Source organism: Taudactylus pleione, unplaced genomic scaffold, assembly GCF_031769625.1.
Source record: "Taudactylus pleione unplaced genomic scaffold, aTauple2 ptg000861l, whole genome shotgun sequence".
NCBI lineage: Eukaryota > Metazoa > Chordata > Amphibia > Anura > Myobatrachidae > Taudactylus > Taudactylus pleione.
The window spans coordinates 2,280,001-2,298,572 of record NW_028285263.1 but is presented as its reverse complement, the minus strand read 5'-3'; the positions used below and the strand labels follow the sequence as shown (position 1 = coordinate 2,298,572).

Sequence of the window (18,572 nt, the reverse complement as noted above, 5' to 3'; positions counted from 1 at the left end):
GTGAGATCGCTGATGCCCGCTGCAGGCTGGCAGACGGTACCAATAATAGCAGCCACAGTAAGTGAGAGCGCTGATGCCCGCTGCAGGCTGGCAGATGGTACCAATGATAGCAGCCACAGTAAGTGAGATCGCTGATGCCCGCTGCAGGCTGGCAGATGGTACCAATGATAGCAGCCACAGTAAGTGAGAGCGCTGATGCCCGCTGCAGGCTGGCAGACGGTACCAATAATAGCAGGCACAGTAAGTGAGAGCGCTGATGCCCGCTGCAGGCTGGCAGACGTTACCAATAATAGCAGCCACAGTAAGTGAGATCGCTGATGCCCGCTGCAGGCTGGCAGACGGTACCAATAATAGCAGCCACAGTAAGTGAGATCGCTGATGCCCGCTGCAGGCTGGCAGACGGTACCAATAATAGCAGCCACAGTAAGTGAGAGCGCTGATGCCCGCTGCAGGCTGGCAGACGGTACCAATAATAGCAGCCACAGTAAGTGAGAGCGCTGATGCCCGCTGCAGGCTGGCAGACGGTACCAATAATAGCAGCCACAGTAAGTGAGAGCGCTGATGCCTGCTGCAGGCTGGCAGATGGTACCAATAATAGCAGCCACAGTGAGTGAGAGCGCTGATGCCCACTGCAGGCTGGCAGATGGTACCAGTAATAGCAGCCACAGTGAGTGAGAGCGCTGATGCCCGCTGCAGGCTGGCAGACGGTACCAATGATAGCAGCCACAGTAAGTGAGAGTGCTGATGCCCGCTGCAGGCTGGCAGATGGTACCAATGATAGCAGCCACAGTGAGTGAGAGCGCTGATGCCCGCTGCAGGCTGGCAGACGGTACCAATGATAGCAGCCACAGTGAGTGAGAGCGCTGATGCCCGCTGCAGGCTGGCAGACGGTACCAATGATAGCAGCCACAGTAAGTGAGAGCGCTGATGCCCGCTGCAGGCTGGCAGATGGTACCAATGATAGCAGCCACAGTAAGTGAGAGCGCTGATGCCCACTGCAGGCTGGCAGACGGTACCAATAATAGCAGCCACAGTAAGTGAGAGCGCTGATGCCCGCTGCAGGCTGGCAGACGGTACCAATAATATCAGCCACAGTAAGTGAGATCGCTGATGCCCGCTGCAGGCTGGCAGATGGTACCAATAATAGCAGCCACAGTGAGTGAGAGCGCTGATGCCCGCTGCAGGCTGGCAGACGGTACCAATGATAGCAGCCACAGTAAGTGAGAGCGCTGATGCCCGCTGCAGGCTGGCAGACGGTACCAATAATAGCAGCCACAGTAAGTGAGAGCGCTGATGCCCGCTGCAGGCTGGCAGACTGTACCAACGATAGCAGCCACAGTAAGTGAGAGCGCTGATGCCCGCTGCAGGCTGGCAGATGGTACCAACGATAGCAGACACAGTAAGTGAGAGCGCTGATGCCCGCTGCAGGCTGGCAGATGGTACCAATGATAGCAGCCACAGTAAGTGAGATCGCTGATGCCCGCTGCAGGCTGGCAGATGGTACCAATGACAGCAGCCACAGTAAGTGAGATCGCTGATGCCCACTGCAGGCTGGCAGACGGTACCAATAATAGCAGGCACAGTAAGTGAGATCGCTGATGCCCACTGCAGGCTGGCAGACGGTACCAATAATAGCAGGCACAGTAAGTGAGATCGCTGGAGTAAACGCTGTTGCACGGATTAGTGTCTCCCTGTAACAGCTGTAGCAAACCAGCCGATCACCGGCAATCGAGGTCCCAATAGACGCGGTGGTCCTGCGTGCAGGGATTGTGGTGCTATCCGAATGGCAATACCAGCAGTAAAGTCCCGGACATAGGGTCTCATTCAGACCCGCTCGCGAGCACAGGACGCTCGCAAGCGGGTCGATGGTACCCAAATGCGCATGCGCACGACGGGGGTTGCTCCGTCATGCTCATGCGCGAGACCCGGCGAGCGACGGGGAAGCCGTCGCTCGGGGTCTCGCAACAAAAGGGGCGTGCTGTCGATGGTGAGTGACAGCACGCCCCCTTTGGTGGGCGTGCTGGGGCGTGGCTGCCCAGAAGGAGGCGTTCCCATGGGAACGCCTACCGTCTGGGTCCGGACCCACTGACATCACTAGTGCTGATAGAGCCAAAATCACTCCAGGGCTTGCGGCAGCGAGGGTCTCGTCGCAAGCCCGATGGTCGCGATGGTCTTGACCATCGCGACCATCATCATGGACGCTCGCATAAGCTCTGGGTGGTGACACCTGTGTGTCTTCCATGCATTTCACCGTACATGACAGCTCTTTCAAGAGGCAGGTGTATATAATCCTAAGCATAGCCTAGCCCCCCTAACATGAGCTGTCACCATTGTGTCTGTAGACATTTTAACTGTCGACATAACGTTTCCTATCGACATCTTGTCCACATTCAAAACCTGTCGCCATTCAGGTGTTGACATTTTGACTACATACCTGGCCGATGATATCATCGCCTTATACGCAGGTTGGGATGTTGCGTCAATCCAGCTGGGTTGGTAAAGGTGTCACTGTGACACTCTGCATTATATGGGGGGCACTTGCGAAAATCTCTGCATTACATGGGAGGCACTGCAACACTCTGCATTATATGGTGGACGCTGTGATGCTCTCTGCATTACATGCCGGACACTGCAACACTCTGCATTATATGGTGGACGCTGCAACACTCTGCATTATAATGATGGTCACTGTGACACTCCCTTCATTACATGGAAGGTAGCACAATAATCTGCATTATCCGGTGGGCACTGTGACACTCTGCATTATCCTGCGGGCACTGCATCATATGGCGGGCACTGCAACACTGTCTGCATATGGTGGACACCAATGGTCTCTGTATTATTTGGCAGGCACTGCGATACCCTCTGCTTTATATGGGGGGCACCAACACTCTGCATTATAAGAGGGTGACTGCGACACTCCCTTCATTACATGGAAGGCAGTGCAATACTCTGCATTATCCGGTGAGCACTGTGACACTCTGCATTATCAGGCGGGCACTGCAACACTACACCATATGGCGGGCACTACAACGCTTTCTAACTTACATGGTGGGCACTGTAATGCTCTCTGCATATGGTGGGCACTGACGAGAAAAATGCTATATAAACAAAATTATTATTTTCATAGGGATGTCAAGGGCATGTTATTTGTTTTAGGAAGTTGAAGAGTCGGCATGGGGGGAAGGAGTGCCAACAACTATATTGCCTCCGTGCCAGTCACCACCAGAGTTTTGCGGCTTCATACAGAGACATGGGCTCAACAACAGAAAACTCAATGCGGCTCCTTTCATACGTAACTGCTCTATATGATCCCACAGTACACATCTGAGCTGTGTGAGATGCCTCCAGGTCTCTCTGAGCTCAGGTCTGCCATAACCTGGGACTAACCCATCAGCTGCCGCTTCTCTGCCAGATGCAGAACAGTTTTAGAAGTCTCCATTCTGAGAAAGTGAGAATGCGGAGTACAAGGCATCCAGAAACTGGGGAAAAGCGGGATACATGAGATCCCAACATAAATCTCTCCTCAAGGGTCAGCGGCCGCTAATGAACCCCAAACAGCAGCCTTATTATCACGCCACCGATCTCTGCGTCACAGCTGGTTTTGTTTGAATAAATGATTTTATTTTTCATGCCAGAAACAGCCGAGACGTCAGCTGAGCTTCCCCCTCACCCGCTCGCCCAGCAACGCCTGAGGTTACCAGCGTTCTCATCAGGGCTGGTCACATAGGGTTCCAATGGTGGAGGGGCAGAAAATAACATGGAATGAGGGACATCATTACATTCCGCCAGTGATTCTAATGGTGGGTACACACTGGGCGATTAAAGTGGACGACTGAACGATAATGATATCGTTATCGTTCAGTCGTCCACTTTATCGGGCATTTTTAGCACAAAAACGATGAACGATAACGATGACGCGCGTTCCCGCGGGTCGTTCGTCATCATGGTTCATCGGGCTGACATGCAGGCCAATCTGACGATCTCGTCAGGTTGCTGCATGTTGGGGAATGGGGGAGAGAGCCGGGCGCTGAATGATATCGTTAATGATATCGTTCTGCGGGTGTGCTTAATGTCATGAGCGACACTGAGCGCACCCTGCCGGGGACAACACTACACGATATCGCTCAGGGAGAATATCGTCTAGTCTGTACGCACCATAAGCCCCACTGTGCAGCTTGTTAGCTGTCTAGCTGGCAGAATGGTCTCCTGAGAGCAGTAGGCGGGGGTCTCTTTATCAGGACGCAGTGCTGAAAGGTAAAGATGTTTTGTGCTGCGCATGTTGTGAATAAGGCCCCCTGCCTGCTAATTGGTGACCACGCAGACACAGATTGTTCACAGCAGGGAAATAGCGAGGCAGGAAGGCGACGGGCGAGCAGATACAGCGAGAGGGTAATGCGGTCCTTTCTGCAAATGCTCATTTACAGAGAATAGGAAATATCTCCTCACAGCGTTACTGAGGCAGCAGCATTAGTTATACACATCGCGGTCCATGCAGAGATGAACAAGTGACAGTACATGGCCGGGCAGCAGAATTGGCGTAGTCGACAGCACTACTTCCTCACAGCACTGAGGTCATGGGTTCATTTATCGGTCATGGGCCATCGGTGTGGAGTTTGTATGTTCTCTCTGCGCCCCCCCATCCCCTCACTCCATATACCACAATAGTATGTTAACTGACTTCTGACCATATATCAGCCCCCAGTGTGAAGTTTGTATGTTCTCCCTGGGTCCGTCCCCCACCACCCCCACACTCCATATACCACAATAGTATGTTAACTGATTTCTGACCATATATTAGCCCCCAGTGTGTGGTCTGTGTTCAGGGGATAATGGATATAGGGTCTGATTCAAAGTTGTACGCTATGGCTAAAGCTGAGCGATTATCGGTGAACTGCGCATGCATCTAAGTCGCACAGCGAATGCGTCAAGTCACATTACCATAGTCGCTCACAGTGTGCTTGACAATCAGGGAGCGTTTGGCGGCAAAGAGCACAGGAGTTTTGCAAAAATTTTCAGGGCGTATTACAGGCTGCGTCTGCGATCCCATACTCGGTAACCATGGCTCCGGCGTCTCGGTACACGCGGCCATTCTGTGCGACCACGGGGTTACTTAGAAGACCGATAGTGGAAGGATATGCGACCAGTGCTGTGTTTTTGTGCGCAAAGCTGCCGGTGGGCGTCTCAATACATTCCTCGGCGTCTGCGACAATGGCATCAATTCACACAGCAGCTGCATACACAGACACAGCAGCGACAGCATTAGCCTACAACTCTAAATGAGGCCCATAGAGTGTAAGCTCTGCGGGTGCACAGACTGATGTGAATGACTGAAATGTCCTCGGTAAAGCGCCGCGTAATATCTGTGCGCTATAGAAATAACTTGCAACAAATAATAGTGGATCTTGTGTGAATTCGTTCTACACATGTACAGAACACGAACGCACGCAATTGCGCCTATATAGGCATTGGGCACAGATCAAACTGAGAGGCGTAACTGGGGGAAGGACGCTCTCACGGACGGCTCAGGCACCCCAGCGGTTATACGCCCATTACAGTCCAGCTACTCACTGGTTATGTGCCGCTGACGTCCAGGCGTACGGTCTGCATGAGTGCGCCAATTCACAATTATTCCTCACACTTCTCCTCCAAGTCATTTATGTCCAAGGTGCTATTAGCTCTATGTCTGCCTCAATGTGGATGATATGATATAATAGTGATATAATGTAATATGATAACCGTGTCAATTTCAGGTTTCCCTTAATACCTCCCTGGTATCCTGTGTGTCCTGTACCTGCACTCCTGGTATCCTGTGTGTCCTGTACCTGCACCCCTGGTATCCTGTGTGTCCTGTACCTGCACCCCTGGTATCCTGTGTGTCCTGTGCCTGCACCCCTGGTATCCTGTGTGTCCTCTCCCTGCACCCCCGGTATCCTGTGTGTCCTGTACCTGCACCTCTGGTATCCTGTGTGTCCTGTACCTGCACCCCCGGTATCCTGTGTGTCCTGTACCTGCACTCCTGGTATCCTGTGTGTCCTGTACCTGCACTCCTGGTATCCTGTGTGTCCTGTACCTGCACTCCTGGTATCCTGTGTGTCCTGTACCTGCACCCCTGGTATCCTGTGTGTCCTGTACCTGCACCCCTGGTATCCTGTGTGTCCTGTGCCTGCACCCCCGGTATCCTGTGTGTCCTGTACCTGCACTCCTGGTATCCTGTGTGTCCTGTGCCTGCACCCCCGGTATCCTGTGTGTCCTGTACCTGCACTCCTGGTATCCTGTGTGTCCTCTACCTGCACTCCTGGTATCCTGTGTGTCCTGTACCTGCACTCCTGGTATCCTGTGTGTCCTGTGCCTGCACCCCCGGTATCCTGTGTGTCCTGTACCTGCACTCCTGGTATCCTGTGTGTCCTCTACCTGCACTCCTGGTATCCTGTGTGTCCTGTACCTGCACTCCTGGTATCCTGTGTGTCCTGTACCTGCACTCCTGGTATCCTGTGTGTCCTGTACCTGCACCCCTGGTATCCTGTGTGTCCTGTACCTGCACTCCTGGTATCCTGTGTGTCCTCTCCCTGCACCCCTGGTATCCTGTGTGTCCTGTGCCTGCACTCCTGGTATCCTGTGTGTCCTGTGCCTGCACTCCTGGTATCCTGTGTGTCCTGTGCCTGCACCCCTGGCATCCTGTGCCTGCACCCCTGGTATCCTGTGTGTCCTGTGCCTGCACCCTTGGTATCCTGTGTGTCCTGTGCCTGCACTCCTGGTATCCTGTGTGTCCTCTCCCTGCACCCCTGGTATCCTGTGTGTCCTCTCCCTGCACCCCTGGTATCCTGTCTGTCCTGTGACTGCACCCCTGGTATCCTGTCTGTCCTGTGCCTGCACCCCTGGTATCCTGTCTGTCCTGTGCCTGCACCCCTGGTATCCTGTCTGTCCTGTGCCTGCACCCCTGGTATCCTGTCTGTCCTGTGCCTGCACCCCTGGTATCCTGTCTGTCCTGTGCCTGCATCCCTGGTATCCTCTGTGTCCTGTACCTGCACCCCTGGTATCCTGTGTGTCCTGTACCTGCACCCCAGGTATCCTCTGTGTCCTGGGCCTGCACCTCCTATATCCTGTCTATCCCGCAGTAGAAGTGTCATGGTCACAGTGCGGCTTGTGGTGTCTGTGTGGAGAGCTCTTGTTTCCACTGCACGATGATTAAAGTATAAGTCCAATTTAGAGATGGTGTCTTACAGGACATTGCTGGCACTACTTAGCAGACATGGCTTTCTTAGCATAATGGACCTTTGGATCTTTATTTTGATACATTTTTCCTAAGTCTACGAAATTCAATAAAAGACAAATATTTATTTTTCCTCTCCGTTTCCAGAGACGCTGATGATTCTGATCTCCCAGCGTGTGGACAGCACAGAGTTCTACTAAATCCAGGTTCTCACTCCAGACACGTCCCTGTCTAGGCCGCAGTCCAAGAAAGAGAGCCGATATAGGCTAGTGAGACATATCCATTACAGTCGTCTCAGGACAGGCAGCTGTAGACAAAGACAGAGAGACGGGCGCGTGGAAGCATTGGGTAGAGCATTGTATGCCACATACAGAGTGAGCAAAGGAGAGAGAGCTGTGATCGCCTGGGGTGACGGGTCTCAGGGGACACCATCGCCTGGGGTGACGGGTCTCAGGGGACACCATCGCCTGGGGTGACGGGTCTCAGGGGACATCGTATCACTTTTTCACCATTGGGCACCCTTCTCATTTAATTCCTGTGAAGCTGCCGCCTGCTTTTCCCCATGTTAGTAATGTGCTGGAAATACAGCGCTGTACTGAGGCCACTGAGGAACGGACACAAGTCTGCCCCGGCTCCACCTTGAGGTGGAGATGCCCAACAGTAGCAGGGGGTACTGTGAGTACTGCCACCTATAATACGAGAGATAGAAGAAACATCTCCAGGACAACGGTGATCAACTTTTCTAAATTGGAACACAAAGGCTAATTTGTTCAATCAGCGGAACCCTAAAAACAGATTCAGGCACCTGACAGACAGGTAGGTGCACACCTGGGAAGAACACTGTCCATGAATATAGAGTATCTGCAACCTCCCACCGGCCGGACACACAGACAGATCATGGACTGAGATGGACTTTATGACTCCTGGCCTAGGACCTTGTGTAGTTGGTTACATGACATCTAAGCTCCATGATCATTATGCAGGAGCAATGGTGGATGGATGTAGATGGAATGGCTCATTCCCGATTTGTTTATTCACAAAATAGTGTGTGTGTGTGGGGGGGGTTATATAAGCTCTGGCAGCGCAGGACAGGGGCCCCTCTGTATTGTCCCCGGGGCTCCTCTGTATTGTCCAGTCTGCTATCGTACCTCTGTTATGCCCTGGTGCTTAGATTGGTGTGACAAGATTTGCTCTAGTTATTGTACAGTTCTGGGCACGTGGGCAGGTATTATAGACATATAGATACTTTAGATTTATAACACGGCTGTTGCCAGGGAAAGTCATTGAATCGTAATGCCGGCAGGGGCAATCGCTAGTGTTAACCCCTCACCAGAGAGGAAGACAATCTCCAGTAGAAAAAAAGCCCCATTTCTTACTAGGATTCTCTCATTAAATATAACGGATTAAATGGATGTGATTTTATATTAAATTATTGTTTTCTATATTACATACTTATATATCTGTAAGGATTCCCGGCATGGGACGCACTCTGCCAGCAGTCGCCCTTTGAGGCTACATTTGATGACATCACACAGTACACGTGAAGCATTAAGTCATAGATTATAGATGCGGACTGTACTGTAAATAGGAAACAGAAAGACCCCTTGCTTTATGGTGACAGCAGAGAATGAGATTTGGATGTGGGGTACAGTTGGGGGTCGGGCTGGGAACACTTAGAGACAGGTCCCAAACGCAAAACTTGCAAACTTTTGTGGCTGAAGGCGGAATGAGTAGAATTTTGGCAGAACAGTATACACTCCCAATTATAGAACGGAGCGTTACATAACAACAGACACAAGTGGCATGTGGGCATCGGACGAGTCACTCAGGGGTCGTGTGGTTATCCTGCTGGTAATGCCCATGGTTAGGACGCTGCTACTGTCTGTAGTATGGGCTCACAGGTGATTCAAGCTATGTTCCCAATTCATTGTATCTATATCATGTGCACACAACATAGCTGCTGCCAGTCCCGAAATTCCTGGGACAGTCCCAATTTTCAGCAGCTGATCCTAAATGGGGATTTGGGATAGGTTGTGGCAGTTGGGTAATTGGCCTATTTTGTCCTGAATGGTAACAGGTATGGTCACAGGCCCCCTTAACCTTAAAATGTAGTCACAGGCCATACATTGTACCCTATGCCTCCTTTTTAGGTCTCCAATAAGGTAAAACAGTTTTAGGAAACTTAATCTGGGTTCAGCATTAGTTTAAGTTACAGGAAACTATTAGAAGGTACAGGCTTATTGTTGGGAGAAAAGGGGGACTATCCTAGGATATTGGGGACACTTGGGAGGACAATGAACTGAACACCTACTGGTTTCTCTCCACGTCCAGGATGAGCCGCCCTCCTTCCGATGTCACCAAGATATTCCCCCGGCCTGGAGCCACCTGACGAAGACAATATAATTATCATTACTGATCTGCAGGTAGGAGAAGGAGGATACAATTATTATTGTCATAGAAACGCATCATCTCTAGGAACAGAAGACACAACACTGCCCTCCATGACACAACACTGCCCTCCATGACACAACACTGCCCTCCATCAGACATCAATTCCTAGGGCACTTACAGCTGTTTTATCTGATATGTAACCGTCTTACCCATCCCTCATCCCCAGGGCTGGTGCAAGATTTCTGGGCACCGTAGGCATGATTTCCCTGGCCGCCCCTGCTTCCTCCATTTAATAATATGCCACGTGTCAGTCTCCCCAGTTTACAATATGCCACACAGCAGTGTCCCAAATTCATAATATTCTATACAGAATATGCCACACAGCAGTGTCCCAAATTCATAATATACTATACAGAATATGCCACACAGCAGTGTCCCAAATTCATAATATACTATACAGAATATGCCACACAGCAGAGCGCTAGAAACATAATGCACCTCATAACACTGCCGCCAATTCATAATATACCACACAGCTGTGAATTATGCCAATCTTTTTATTTATTTTATGTGGACTCAGCGGCGCCCTCTAGTGGGTGGGCTGCCCAATGGTAGCATCGGCCCTGCTCGTCCCCTCTCTCATTACCTTCTATAGCAGTGCTCCTCACAGTAACTGTAGGGGGAGGCGCTCATGCTGCTTATGTAGGACACGCCCTCCTAATTCTCTAATGTGTCAGTGCTCCTCACAGTACCTGTAGGGGGAGGCGCTCATGCTGCTTATGTAGGACACGCCCTCCTAATTCTCTAATGTGTCAGTGCTCCTCACAGTACCTGTAGGGGGAGGCGCTCATGCTGCTTATGTAGGACACGCCCTCCTAATTCTCTAATGTGTCAGTGCTCCTCACAGTACCTGTAGGGGGAGGCGCTCATGCTGCTTATGTAGGACACGCCCTCCTAATTCTCTAATGTGTCAGTGCTCCTCACAGTAACTGTAGGGGGAGGCGCTCATGCTGCTTATGTAGGACACGCCCTCCTAATTCTCTAATGTGTCAGTGCTCCTCACAGTACCTGTAGGGGGAGGCGCTCATGCTGCTTATGTAGGACACGCCCTCCTAATTCTCTAATGTGTCAGTGCTCCTCACAGTACCTGTAGGGGGAGGCGCTCATGCTGCTTATGTAGGACACGCCCTCCTAATTCTCTAATGTGTCAGTGCTCCTCACAGTACCTGTAGGGGGAGGCGCTCATGCTGCTTATGTAGGACACGCCCTCCTAATTCTCTAATGTGTCAGTGCTCCTCACAGTAACTGTAGGGGGAGGCGCTCATGCTGCTTATGTAGGACACGCCCTCCTAATTCTCTAATGTGTCAGTGCTCCTCACAGTACCTGTAGGGGGAGGCGCTCATGCTGCTTATGTAGGACACGCCCTCCTAATTCTCTAATGTGTCAGTGCTCCTCACAGTACCTGTAGGGGGAGGCGCTCATGCTGCTTATGTAGGACACGCCCTCCTAATTCTCTAATGTGTCAGTGCTCCTCACAGTACCTGTAGGGGGAGGCGCTCATGCTGCTTATGTAGGACACGCCCTCCTAATTCTCTAATGTGTCAGTGCTCCTCACAGTAACTGTAGGGGGAGGCGCTCATGCTGCTTATGTAGGACACGCCCTCCTAATTCTCTAATGTGTCAGTGCTCCTCACAGTAACTGTAGGGGGAGGCGCTCATGCTGCTTATGTAGGACACGCCCTCCTAATTCTCTAATGTGTCAGTGCTCCTCACAGTAACTGTAGGGGGAGGCGCTCATGCTGCTTATGTAGGACACGCCCTCCTAATTCTCTAATGTGTCAGTGCTCCTCACAGTAACTGTAGGGGGAGGCGCTCATGCTGCTTATGTAGGACACGCCCTCCTAATTCTCTAATGTGTCAGTGCTCCTCACAGTAACTGTAGGGGGAGGCGCTCATGCTGCTTATGTAGGACACGCCCTCCTAATTCTCTAATGTGTCAGTGCTCCTCACAGTACCTGTAGGGGGAGGCGCTCATGCTGCTTATGTAGGACACGCCCTCCTAATTCTCTAATGTGTCAGTGCTCCTCACAGTACCTGTAGGGGGAGGCGCTCATGCTGCTTATGTAGGACACGCCCTCCTAATTCTCTAATGTGTCAGTGCTCCTCACAGTACCTGTAGGGGGAGGCGCTCATGCTGCTTATGTAGGACACGCCCTCCTAATTCTCTAATGTGTCAGTGCTCCTCACAGTACCTGTAGGGGGAGGCGCTCATGCTGCTTATGTAGGACACGCCCTCCTAATTCTCTAATGTGTCAGTTCTCCTCACAGTACCTGTAGGGGGAGGCGCTCATGCTGCTTATGTAGGACACGCCCTCCTAATTCTCTAATGTGTCAGTGCTCCTCACAGTAACTGTAGTGGGAGGCGCTCATGCTGCTTATGTAGGACACGCCCTCCTAATTCTCTAATGTGTCAGTGCTCCTCACAGTACCTGTAGGGGGAGGCGCTCATGCTGCTTATGTAGGACACGCCCTCCTAATTCTCTAATGTGTCAGTGCTCCTCACAGTACCTGTAGGGGGAGGCGCTCATGCTGCTTATGTAGGACACGCCCTCCTAATTCTCTAATGTGTCAGTGCTCCTCACAGTACCTGTAGGGGGAGGCGCTCATGCTGCTTATGTAGGACACGCCCTCCTAATTCTCTAATGTGTCAGTGCTCCTCACAGTACCTGTAGGGGGAGGCGCTCATGCTGCTTATGTAGGACACGCCCTCCTAATTCTCTAATGTGTCAGTGCTCCTCACAGTAACTGTAGGGGGAGGCGCTCATGCTGCTTATGTAGGACACGCCCTCCTAATTCTCTAATGTGTCAGTGCTCCTCACAGTAACTGTAGGGGGAGGCGCTCATGCTGCTTATGTAGGACACGCCCTCCTAATTCTCTAATGTGTCAGTGCTCCTCACAGTACCTGTAGGGGGAGGCGCTCATGCTGCTTATGTAGGACACGCCCTCCTAATTCTCTAATGTGTCAGTGCTCCTCACAGTACCTGTAGGGGGAGGCGCTCATGCTGCTTATGTAGGACACGCCCTCCTAATTCTCTAATGTGTCAGTGCTCCTCACAGTACCTGTAGGGGGAGGCGCTCATGCTGCTTATGTAGGACACGCCCTCCTAATTCTCTAATGTGTCAGTGCTCCTCACAGTACCGGTAGGGGGAGGCGCTCATGCTGCTTATGTAGGACACGCCCTCCTAATTCTCTAATGTGTCAGTGCTCCTCACAGTAACTGAAGGGGGAGGCGCTCATGCTGCTTATGTAGGACACGCCCTCCTAATTCTCTAATGTGTCAGTGCTCCTCACAGTACCGGTAGGGGGAGGAGCCTCATGCTGCTTATGTAGGACACGCCCTCCTAATTCTCTAATGTGTCAGTGCTCCTCACAGTAACTGTAGGGGGAGGCGCTCATGCTGCTTATGTAGGACACGCCCTCCTAATTCTCTAATGTGTCAGTGCTCCTCACAGTACCGGTAGGGGGAGGCGCTCATGCTGCTTATGTAGGACACGCCCTCCTAATTCTCTAATGTGTCAGTGCTCCTCACAGTACCTGTAGGGGGAGGCGCTCATGCTGCTTATGTAGGACACGCCCTCCTAATTCTCTAATGTGTCAGTGCTCCTCACAGTAACTGTAGGGGGAGGCGCTCATGCTGCTTATGTAGGACACGCCCTCCTAATTCTCTAATGTGTCAGTGCTCCTCACAGTAACTGTAGGGGGAGGCGCTCATGCTGCTTATGTAGGACACGCCCTCCTAATTCTCTAATGTGTCAGTGCTCCTCACAGTAACTGTAGGGGGAGGCGCTCATGCTGCTTATGTAGGACACGCCCTCCTAATTCTCTAATGTGTCAGTGCTCCTCACAGTACCTGTAGGGGGAGGCGCTCATGCTGCTTATGTAGGACACGCCCTCCTAATTCTCTAATGTGTCAGTGCTCCTCACAGTAACTGTAGGGGGAGGCGCTCATGCTGCTTATGTAGGACACGCCCTCCTAATTCTCTAATGTGTCAGTGCTCCTCACAGTAACTGTAGGGGGAGGCGCTCATGCTGCTTATGTAGGACACGCCCTCCTAATTCTCTAATGTGTCAGTGCTCCTCACAGTAACTGTAGGGGGAGGAGCCTCATGCTGCTTATGTAGGACACGCCCTCCTAATTCTCTAATGTGTCAGTGCTCCTCACAGTAACTGTAGGGGGAGGCGCTCATGCTGCTTATGTAGGACACGCCCTCCTAATTCTCTAATGTGTCAGTGCTCCTCACAGTAACTGTAGGGGGAGGCGCTCATGCTGCTTATGTAGGACACACCCTCCTAATTCTCTAATGTGTCAGTGCTCCTCACAGTACCTGTAGGGGGAGGCGCTCATGCTGCTTATGTAGGACACGCCCTCCTAATTCTCTAATGTGTCAGTGCTCCTCACAGTACCGGTAGGGGGAGGCGCTCATGCTGCTTATGTAGGACATGCCCTCCTAATTCTCTAATGTGTCAGTGCTCCTCACAGTAACTGTAGGGGGAGGCGCTCATGCTGCTTATGTAGGACACGCCCTCCTAATTCTCTAATGTGTCAGTTCTCCTCACAGTAACTGTAGGGGGAGGCGCTCATGCTGCTTATGTAGGACACGCCCTCCTAATTCTCTAATGTGTCAGTGCTCCTCACAGTACCTGTGGAATATACTGTATGTAAAATGTCTTATTTGGTGCTCAGCAAAAATAAGTTTACAGGTGTATCCAAAATATCTGTCCTACTTCTGGCCCTAGGCCATGACCGATGGCCTCTTTTGCAGGCAATGTCTCTATAGGATCACACGAAACGGGATGCGGTCAGGAAGCAGATGGTCGAAATGCCGACAGCCGGCTTCCCGACTGTGCAATCCCGACAGGGGACTAATGATAGGTGTTGGGATTTTGACGCCTATCATTATCCCTACACCGGGAGCCCGACGCCCAGCATACCGAATGAAGGTAAGCCGGGGGGCGGGTGTGGACAGCCGCAGGGGGTGTGGGGGTTAGGTTAGGGGCTCCAGGGGGGGGGGGACTTGGGGTTAGGCACCCTCCCGGGAGAGTTAGGCACCCCCGTGGGGAGGTTAGGGTTAGGCTCTTCCCCCCGGGAGACTTAGGTTTAGGCTGCGGGACATGCGCCCGCCAGTGTTTCATACCGATCCCCACGAAATTAGATGAGTGACTCGGTTCAACTAGTAATATTCTGGCTTCAAATTTGACATTTCAGTGGACGGTGCCAACTATGAGACAAAACCATAACTCTCTGACCATGAATGGTCCTGCAAAACACAAATGTCCAGCAATCACACCCAGCTCCGCTGACAGATACAATGACCTGAGCCTGACCGTACATAGACCGCGGATTCCAACCCTTCTCGCGCTGGCACAAGGTCAGGTTTCATAGCAGAGTTCCTCTGCCCCTGGCACCTCTCCAGCCACGTCTTGGCATCTGGACTTCAGCACAAAGGGCCTCATTTTGTATAAAGCCGCAGCTATTTGTACCTAAGCTCTGAATGAGATGCAGGAACGACAACCTCTTCCCACAAAGCGGGGTATAAATAAACAGTAGGTCCTCATTAGCTCGTGTCTGTGCTACTCTCCTTACTATTCTTGGCTGGAGATGCCAAAGATTACAGCGACGTCTGGCACAAAGTCCTGTGTGCGAGAGATCCCTGGGTCGGTCGTATGGGGAGAAGTTGTACTTCTATCAAATAACCTGGGCCCCACAGAAAGGGCATAGCAGACTCAGGAACCCCTAGGACTCTGGCCTGCTGGAATTCCAGGTGTCAGCATGTTGCTCCTGATGATTGTGGGACTACAGGTTCCATCATGCCCTGTCGAGCATCTCCATAAAGTGGTGCAGGAGTTTTAAACCTCTGTAAAGCTAAACAGAGACTGGCAGGAACATCACCTGCGTGTTTTCCCCTCACTGCTTTCTCAGTATGGGGGAGATTTATCAAAGCTTGGAGAGAGAAAGTACCAACCGGTCAGCTCCTTACTGCCATTTTCCAAACAGAGGGCGGGATGTACTAAAAAGAAAATGCATCCAGAAATCCAAAAACTGCGGTTTCCAGAGCCCTGGCCACATCCCCCATATGTACTTGTGTTAGACCAGTCGCACCGGACTTATATATGTAAAAATATTTAGTTCAATTGATCTGGCCTTAGTAATCCATTGTTAACTATCAATCCACCTATTTTATTTTCTATAGTAGGGTGTGCTAGCAATAGGCCGAATTCAATTCAATGCGAATGCAATGCTATTCAATACACTGCGCTGTTTGGGCGGCTAACGGATTACATCTCGCACCCCCCTGGGGATGCAAGGAGAAATCCGACAAAAGTGCCAGGCGCACAGATGCTTTCCGGTTGAGCGTGGCGCTAACAGCCTCGTGGCCGGCACTTTATGCACAAGAACCGGCATTCTCTGACTTAACCAATTCCTGACCAGGCACACAGCGCGTTGTATTATAGGAGCTCCCCCTCCCCCCCCCCCCGCAGCTATTCATCTTCGCATTGAATTGAATCCGGCCCATTGGCAAATAAATTCAATACAGAACAAATAAAAAAGGAAAGAAAAAGGTTTGTCTTAGGTTTGTTAAAAAAAACAAATCCATAAAATAAAACTTTTATTTAATCTCTTTAATCACAAAAAAAAAAAAATGTAAAACCTGCAAAATAAAATATAGAGAATGTGATGTAAAATCACCGTGTACGGAGTGTCCGTGCGATATTGTCTATAATAAATATAATTTCAGCACTAAGACGTTTTCTTGTGTGTTCTATGTAATGTCCTTGTGATTTCACACACAGGGGTCATACCAATTAGCCGCCATTATCTCGCGGGGGCAGATCATCACGGCTATGGCCGCACTTTACAGCAGGCCGAATTCGCATAAAAGTGTTCGCAGCCCTACAGGGCTCTGAGCAAAATGATGCGAATTCGGGCTCAGAGCGGGTAGCGAGAGGTACGGGATGACCGTCGTTTTAACTGCCGGCATTTTAACGTCGTGGCAACGGCAACATGCAACCCTTCACGGGTAATTGGATTGAGACCAAAGGTCAATTCACCAGGTTCCTATAACCTGGTGGTTTGGTAGCACAATGTTACCTAAATAACATTCAGTTGTCCTCAGTATAGTGATAGGATACAGTTGCAATAACAGGAGTTACATTACTATCTCCATATACTTTCTAACGAGGTATCTTTCTATAATTATGGCATCAGTGTGAAAGAGATTCAATTCTCTATTAATACTTCACTACGCCCCTCCCCAAAAGATATCGCTGCCACCCACCCAACCAACCGCACTCTGACCTTTCCCACACCAGCCATGCTGGGCTTAGGGGGTTATGTATGAACCACGCTTTGCTAAATCATGTGGAGACTGCAGTTTATGTACAATTTTAAGTGTACCGGCCAGTGACTGCTAGAGAGGTGGGGATGCAGTGTGTTCCAAAACTCAATAGGGAAGCCATTCCAACTGCCACCCCAAACATCGCCGGCTTCCACTCACTGGCAGTTGGTGTGGTTTCCCTATATAAAGTTTGGGCTGCGCTACAGTTCCCACCTCTAGAGCTGCCACTGGCTCCCGGACATGTGTAACAGTAGCCAATAGTAATGCAGGAGATATCACAGAAGTCTCCTGCAAAAGGCTAATTAGCGCTGCAGAACACAGGGCCTGATTCAGACCCGCTTGCGAGCGCTGAGTGCTCACAAGCGGGTCGATGTTGCATTAGCGCTGCAGAACACAGGGCCTGATTCAGACCCGCTTGCGAGCGCTGAGTGCTCACAAGCGGGTCGATGTTGCCCAAGTGCGCACGACGGAGGCTGCTCCATCGTGCACATGCGTGAGACCCGGATAGCGACGGGGAAGCCGTCGCTCCAGGTCTCGCACCAAAGGGGGCGTGCTGTCGATGTTGAGTGACAGCACGCCCCCTTTGGTGGGCGTGCCGGCGGCGTGGTTGGTCAGACGGAGGCGTTCCCATCACTAGTGATGTCAGTAGGAGTATTTTTGGCTCTGTTAGAGCCAAAAGCACTCCGGGCTTGCGGCAGACGAGACTCTACCACAAGGGTCTTGTCGCAAGCCCGATAGTCGCGATGATCTTGACCATCGCGACCATCTTTTTAGACGCTCGCATAAGCTGTGGGTGGTCACCCACAGCTATGCGAGCGACCAGGAGGCCGCTCCAATTTTAGCTAGGACGGCCCTGATTCAGAGCGAGCGCTCGTCAGAGCGTCCGGCTCTGAATCAGGTCCACAGTCCCCATTAATCTCATGGGGACTGTGGTCTGACCCCTATGTATCAAGCTCCAAAAAGCGAAGCCTATTCGGAACTTGGCCCCATAGGTTAACGCTGTCTTCAGATGGCAATAACCACTTTGTGCCTATGGAGGCGTCCTCTCAGGAGAGGGCTCTGGACATCCATCTCCTGCAGGAGGAGTCTTTGGAATATGCGAGGACTCCTTGTTTGTGCCGCCTTGTCTCTGGGACGGCCTGTTCTTGCAACCACCGTGCCTGTAGAAATGCATCATACACAGGGGCAGACAATGGAGGTGCCTGCCACCGGGCTCCAGCTCTGAAGGGGCACCTCCTCCATTGTCCACAACATATTCACCCCACTTAGGGCTGTAACTATGTACCCAGAGTGTACCGTCACGGCCGCCCAGTACACGGCACCCCTTCCCGGCACCTGAGAAGCCACCATACACTAATGGAGAGCTCCATATCAGACCATCAGCTACTGCCTTCATCTATCTATAGCCAGACTGCATGCGAAATGCTACATTACAGTGTCAGCGGCTGTGACGTGAGGCACCAAATTATAACTTGCCTCCGGGCGTCTGGGATGAAGTTACGCCACTGCACTGGAGGGTTTATTACATTAACAAATAGACATAATAACTAAACACCTCTATGCAGCAG

The 18,572-nt window shown here is 51.4% G+C and overlaps 1 protein-coding gene across 1 annotated transcript in view; it reads right to left on the bottom strand.

The window, feature by feature from the left end:
- LOC148474265 (disintegrin and metalloproteinase domain-containing protein 33-like) overlaps positions 1–18,572 on the bottom strand; it is a gene marked incomplete at its 3' end in the record, with an annotated part of 104,642 nt that overhangs the window by 8,596 nt on the left and 77,474 nt on the right. Inside the window, exon 3 of the mRNA XM_088458872.1 lies at positions 9,525–9,598. Within this exon, the coding sequence (XP_088314998.1) occupies positions 9,525–9,598 (74 nt within the window). The remainder of the gene's footprint in view (positions 1–9,524; positions 9,599–18,572) is intronic.